Source organism: Mustela nigripes, chromosome 2, assembly GCF_022355385.1.
Source record: "Mustela nigripes isolate SB6536 chromosome 2, MUSNIG.SB6536, whole genome shotgun sequence".
Classification (NCBI taxonomy): Eukaryota; Metazoa; Chordata; class Mammalia; order Carnivora; family Mustelidae; genus Mustela; species Mustela nigripes.
This window is the reverse complement of record NC_081558.1, coordinates 185,181,886-185,187,885: the sequence shown is the minus strand read 5'-3', so window position 1 is coordinate 185,187,885 and position 6,000 is coordinate 185,181,886. Positions and strand designations below refer to the sequence as shown.

The 6,000-nt window shown below is 40.9% G+C and overlaps 1 protein-coding gene across 1 annotated transcript in view; it reads right to left on the bottom strand.

The window, feature by feature from the left end:
- Window positions 1-4,246: 4,246 nt before the first annotated feature.
- Window positions 4,247-6,000, bottom strand: part of GBE1 (1,4-alpha-glucan branching enzyme 1) — a 271,358-nt gene continuing 269,604 nt past the window's right edge. The window contains exon 16 of the mRNA XM_059392145.1: window positions 4,247-5,043. Within this exon, the coding sequence (XP_059248128.1) occupies window positions 4,987-5,043 (57 nt within the window). The 3' untranslated portion in view covers window positions 4,247-4,986. The remainder of the gene's footprint in view (window positions 5,044-6,000) is intronic.

The following is a 6,000-nucleotide window of genomic DNA, read 5'->3' as shown; positions in this document are numbered from 1 at the left end:
TGTGGGTTTTCAGTTTACTTACAAATTCTATATACAGGATGGCTTTTTTCGTGCATTTACAGCTTTATGTTTCCTGTATGACCTTAGACAAGCACACACAATTGGAACAGATCCCACTTAATTTATATCCTTGTGTGGTAGAGTAATTCAGGGTGATAGCCTTTTTGCTAGTTTTTTTGCTATGCACTAATTGTAAGTAACAACAACTGTGGGAATTGCAGACCAATGGTTGATACTGCTCCCTCTTCTTGAAAAAATTACTATTTAGTTGTGCAAACATTTATTTAATGAATATGTGTATGCCTGACAAGAGTACAGACTTTCAATCCAAAAAATGATGGGCCAAATTGTTTCTAACCTTGACCTCTCTTTTGTAATTCTTAAGTTGCCTCTGTAATTCATGCCTTCTGTCAGTAGTGTGGGCAGAACGGGAAGAGGAGAGAAACACAGACCCTTAGCACCTGGTTGCCACATCTCACTGGAGGGTACCTGTGGCTATGTCACCATATATATGGTTTACCTTGCCCTGTTGGTTGCCATAAAGGGGTTGTTAAGTTTCATTCACGAGGCTGAGTTATGTAAGTGTCAAGTTTGAGAATAGCTGACCCACTAAGGAGGCAGAACATGACTGCAGGGGAATGGAATTTACTGGAATGTCCTCGTGTACTTAGAGAAAAAGCTAAAATAAGCAAAGGAAAGCAACAGTGGAGGAGGACTGACATTTTGGTCACCTGCATTAGTGGAGGAAATGCAAAATCCCTTTCTCTATAAGGCAGCCCCCACATCCGTGCCTAGGTTGGGGAGGGGGCGGATAACTTAGCACAGAAGCTGTGAAAGACAGACAGGTGATGGTGTCTGTGTGTCCCTGACAATGAATTTGGAAGATGTCTCCTCTGACTCACCATCCATTTGGCTATTGATCAAACAACAGCATTTACCAAACCAATGCTCCCCTCACCCCGCCCCCTTTGCCTTATTGACCTAAGTGAGAAGTAAGAGTCAGTGGGTGCTTTCTAAAATGAGGCACGGGAAGGACGAGCTAGAAGTGGAACTCGGGCCTTCTGACCCATGCTATCACAGTGCTCTGTTCAAGTTCAGTGCAGGCTTCTAGGTGAAGGGGTCTGCACTGAGTATGTGTGGGCCGGATACCTCTCTCCGGTCCAGCACAAATCACAAGAAACACTGTTAGTCATAAGGAAACTTCTGAATGACATACCCTGCAGTATCAGCGTATCTATCACAAAATACATTTTTTCATGTAAATAAACATTACATTCTCTGCACAGTTTTTGCCCAGAGTTAAAATCCAGATGTAATGTTTTAAATTACAGAAAGACAGAAACACTTAGAGCTACTGTATCTTAATTTCTCACACTACCAATTAAGAAATTCTGCCCTAAAGTATGAATGTTTCTCTGCAATTCTCTACAAATCACCATTAATAAGATAATAGAGCAGAAAAATTAGTAGGGAGTTCATTTGATTTTTTTTTCCCCCTGAAGGTTGGCTTTAGTGGGAAAATTTATCTACATTTTAATTCTAACGCATCGTGCATGATAAATGAACTCGGCTGCATAAAGGACATGACATCGCTAGGTTTAGATTTCTATTTTCTTTCAACAAAATATTCCACCTAGCAAAGTTCCTAGCTCAGTGCCTGTCTCCCTAAAAGGAAATATATAGATTAATGAAACCCAAGACTCAAAGACCCCCAGTTCAGGACACGAGTCAAAAGAGGCAAAAAGAAATCGTCTCAGAGGTTTGAGGCCAGCCAGAAAGCTGCTTTCCTGCTTTGGTTTTTATCAGGTATGTCTGCCCTGGCTTGTTTTAGACAGGAAGAGCAACAGGAAACCTATTTTATGTTGCTTTCATCATGGGATTCAATGGCTGCGGGACCAGAGACAGTGAAAAGATATTTGCCCCGAAGCCGCAGCTGAACACGAGAGGAAAACATATTACCCTTCATCGCTTCCCCGAAATCTGTCTGCACTCTCTTCTGTATTATTTGAAGAATAGGCTCCTTATTCAGACAACCTCCCGTATGATCCCACATAGCCATGGCTATAACCCTGATGGTTGACAAATGTTGAATTGATATTGCTAAGGGGAGTGCTCGAGTCAGAGGAAAAAATACATGCATTCTTTCACAGTTGCCACAAGAATAGTCAATTTATTGTCACTGGTTCTTTTTTGAACTTGAGGAACATGGTGGCTAAATCCCTCATTTCATGTTAGAGATGAATGCATCAGCTAAGAGCAGGGAAACGTCAGAAACATTCAATGTACAGAAAAAGAATTATAGGAAAGGAGTTGACCCTCAGAGTTCAAGTGTTAAAAAGTGGGAAACGTTCTTGGAAAAATGTTTACAGTTCAGTTTTTGATTATTAAAGATAGGCACTTTCCACGTAAGCTGATATTAAACTAAAACATGAAGCATCATTAACATTAGGGGTAAATTCTGTTTTGGAAAATAATTACTAGCATTCACTGATATTTAAAAAAAAAAAAAAAACCAACAGGGGAAAGAAATCTGTAATCGTCTATGTTTTCTAGAACACAGAAGATCAGAATGGTAAAAATACTTATTCTAAATCAGTCAACAAAGATAGAGATATAGGACTCTCATTTTTGATATGAGTGATAACCACATCAGAGAAAAAAACATTATAAGGCACATGGAGTAAAATTGTGCATCTCTCTGTTGTGATTGTTGAAAATGTTTAACCAGTTCAAAGAAAGAACTTCTCACTAGAGCACATGATGAGGAGAATGTTATTGATACAAAAATGAAGACCTATAGAGAAATACAGTACAATACTAGAATGTTCTAGAAAGGCTGTTTGCTCTGATAGGAAAAAAACAAAAAACCAACAACAAAAAACTACATTCTACTTTGGACTCTTAATATTTTGGTTGCATGTATTTTTATAATTTCTACCTAGCAATATCCTTTTATTATTCCCTTTGGGGGGGGGCATTTGGCAAAGGCAACTTACATTACATTGTTAAATTTGAACTTTAGATCGTAAAAATCTAAACATTATATTAGTAATACTGATCAATACAACAGAAGTCACAAGGGAAAGAAGATGGGTTCTAGATCTGAAGTAATTTCTTGTTATTTTCAAAGAGCTATTATAGAAAATTCCCACATCTCTTCATACAAATGAAATGCCAAAGTAAGAAATGATGAACAAGAACATAAAACATCATGGCTGTATGCTGTAATGTTGTTGTTGTTTTTAAAAAAGATTTTATTTATTTTTTTGCCAAAGAGTGAGAGACCACAAGCAGGGAGCGTGGCAGGCAGAGGGAGAAGCAGACTCCCCGCAGAGCAGGGAGCCTGATGTAGGACTTGATCCCAGGACCCTGAGGCCAACACAAATCCCAGACTCAGGATCTGAGCCAAAGGCAGATGCTTAACCAGCTGAGCCACCCAGGTGCCCCTGTATGTTGAATGGTTATCAGTAAAGAGTATAGTACACAGATCATGGCAGTGCTAAGATACTCAGAACATTTGGTAACAAGCAACACAGAGGCTTCCAGTAACATTTCCTAGTAGGCATCATCATCAGCTAGCAATCCTGATTCTGTCAGGAAATCGAACTATTACTCTACTTTGAAGTTAAAGTAAACACCATGTTTCAGGCCTAAGTTATAAGAAAAATGGTAAATATATAATAGATTTAGCTATAAAAGTCTCTTTTGCTAATCCTTTCCAGTACTGAATAAGTTTTTAATGTTAAGACTTCCAAGTACTGCTTATTAGTCATGAATAATCAGGCTAAAAACAAACAAAAAAGAAGCCATCACTATTTATGTATTAATGTAAAGGAGAAAATAAGATCTTAAAAAAGTGAGAGATACTTTGTTTTATAAATGCATCACAATTTCTCAGTTATGAATGAATTATGTGTCACTGATTTTAGACCCATGGCCTACTATTTAATGAATTGACTGGCAATTTCATGACTGAGTATCCCACTGAGGTGAGATAGTTAATTCAACGTCTGAAAGTGTTCAGGTTTACAGCTGCAGAGTAGCTTGGATACCTGAGTTAGTCAATATAATCTTACATTACAAAATAGTACCTAAAGAAAAACTATTATTAACCCCTGTGTTTGGCCCATTGTGCATGCGTGCATATATGTGGGGAGGGTATGAGAGGTAAGAGAAGCATTTTAACATTCATTCTAAATCAATCCCAATGGTAGTCCAGCAAAGTAAATATTAGCAAAGGCAATTTTGCAGTTTTTAATTTTTTTTTTTATTTTTTATTGATTAACAATAAAAGACATTTTCTGAAATGTTACAATTCCTAATTCAGGTCTTCAGAAAGACGGAGATATCAGCATCCACCAAGATACTAAATGAAGCAGAGGTCACAAGATAAAACTTACAGGCAAAATGAAGCATGGACAAGTGTACAATGGTCTTATATTATCTCTGATCCAACTCTTGATTTTATATCATTACTACATTACTACATACTTATTACAGTATTTCTAAACACAATGTGGAAAAAAAAAAACATAGTAACAACCTTGGTGCTTTATATATTAAACCAAGATATACTTAGAACAAATAAAGTCCCCCGATAGTCTTCTTAAAAAAATACTGTCTACATTCAACAGAAATAATCACCCACGACACACGATTCATAGGTGAACGTTAAGGATCAAATATTGGCCTAGAAAGAAAAGTCGTTTAAAGGCATCACACAGAACACTTCATCTGAGACTCCTCGCTGCTCGGATGCCTAGAAAAATAGAGTCTAGGATCCTTGATTTTTCAAACACATGCGCCCCCTCTAGCCAAAGTCTGACGTCCATTTGCATAAGCCCATATTCCATTTCCGACGTCTGATGGGTGTGTCGTCTGGACACCGACAGCCGTGCTCGGCCGGCGGACCCAGGACCAGCGCTGCGACAGGGCGGACAGGGAAGCAGGGCGCACGGCTTCTGGGGAAGCTGCGACTCCGTCTCTTCAGTGGGGCATATCCGCATTCTGAAGGACGAGGCCCACTCGGCTGGGAATGTACACCTGCGCCAACACAATCATGTCAGTGCCACTGAAGGAAATACCGAACACGGTGACATTAGGTCAAAGGGACACGCTGCCCTCTCAGGTCTCTTTCCACGGGGGCGGACTCCCCGAGACGCTTCCGCGGTTCAGCAGTCCCGGCACCTGAGCGAGACGCCTTCGAAGCAGCCCCCACTAGAGGGCGCCACACGCTTTACAAAACCCGACGTCCCGCCGACGCGCGGGCTCCGAAGGACACGCGCTGCTGACGAGGCACTCTCCGGTGGTACAGGAAGGCTGCCCTGAGGTTACCATGTTATTCCACTCAGGTGAATAAAAGTAATATACAGAACACCGCTCGACACCAAGACTCTTATTTGTCATCCCGTTTTGTCTCCTGTCATTTTTAAGAAATAAACTTGAAAGGTAATATAAGGGATCCTAAGGGTATTTAGGCCCCTCCCCAACTTAAACCAGCCCCAAAGCTCGCCCCTGCATTGAAAACGCAGTACGCATCCTCTCCAAGCCCTGCAGGGTCCTGACTGGGCTCCTGCCTGCGAGACAGTCCATCTCCCGTCTCAGCTCGGGGTGGCACGAGTCTCCCCTCCCCCCACACCAGGCTCCTCCCACGGGGGGGCGGGGTTTCCTCCCTTCGCTGGGTCCCTGCTCAGAATACTCTTGATCTTGCTAGTTCCTTATCTCTTGCATTTTAGAAAGTTCCAGCTCCACAGCGGGGTGTCTTTTGACAACGTTAGATAGCATAGCTTTTCCACTTCCGTTTTCTATGACTGATGCATTTTTGTTTGTTTCCTTTGTCTTCTTTTTTCTTTGTGTTTTTTTTTTTTTTGTTTTTGTTTTTGTTTTAAATCTGGGCAACCTAGGCTGTGTTGCTTTGCCTCTCTGGGTCCCTGATTTCCCTTCTGTATGGTGAGGACGCCACACGATAATCGCAGCTAATAGCTACTAAGCGCTCAGTCT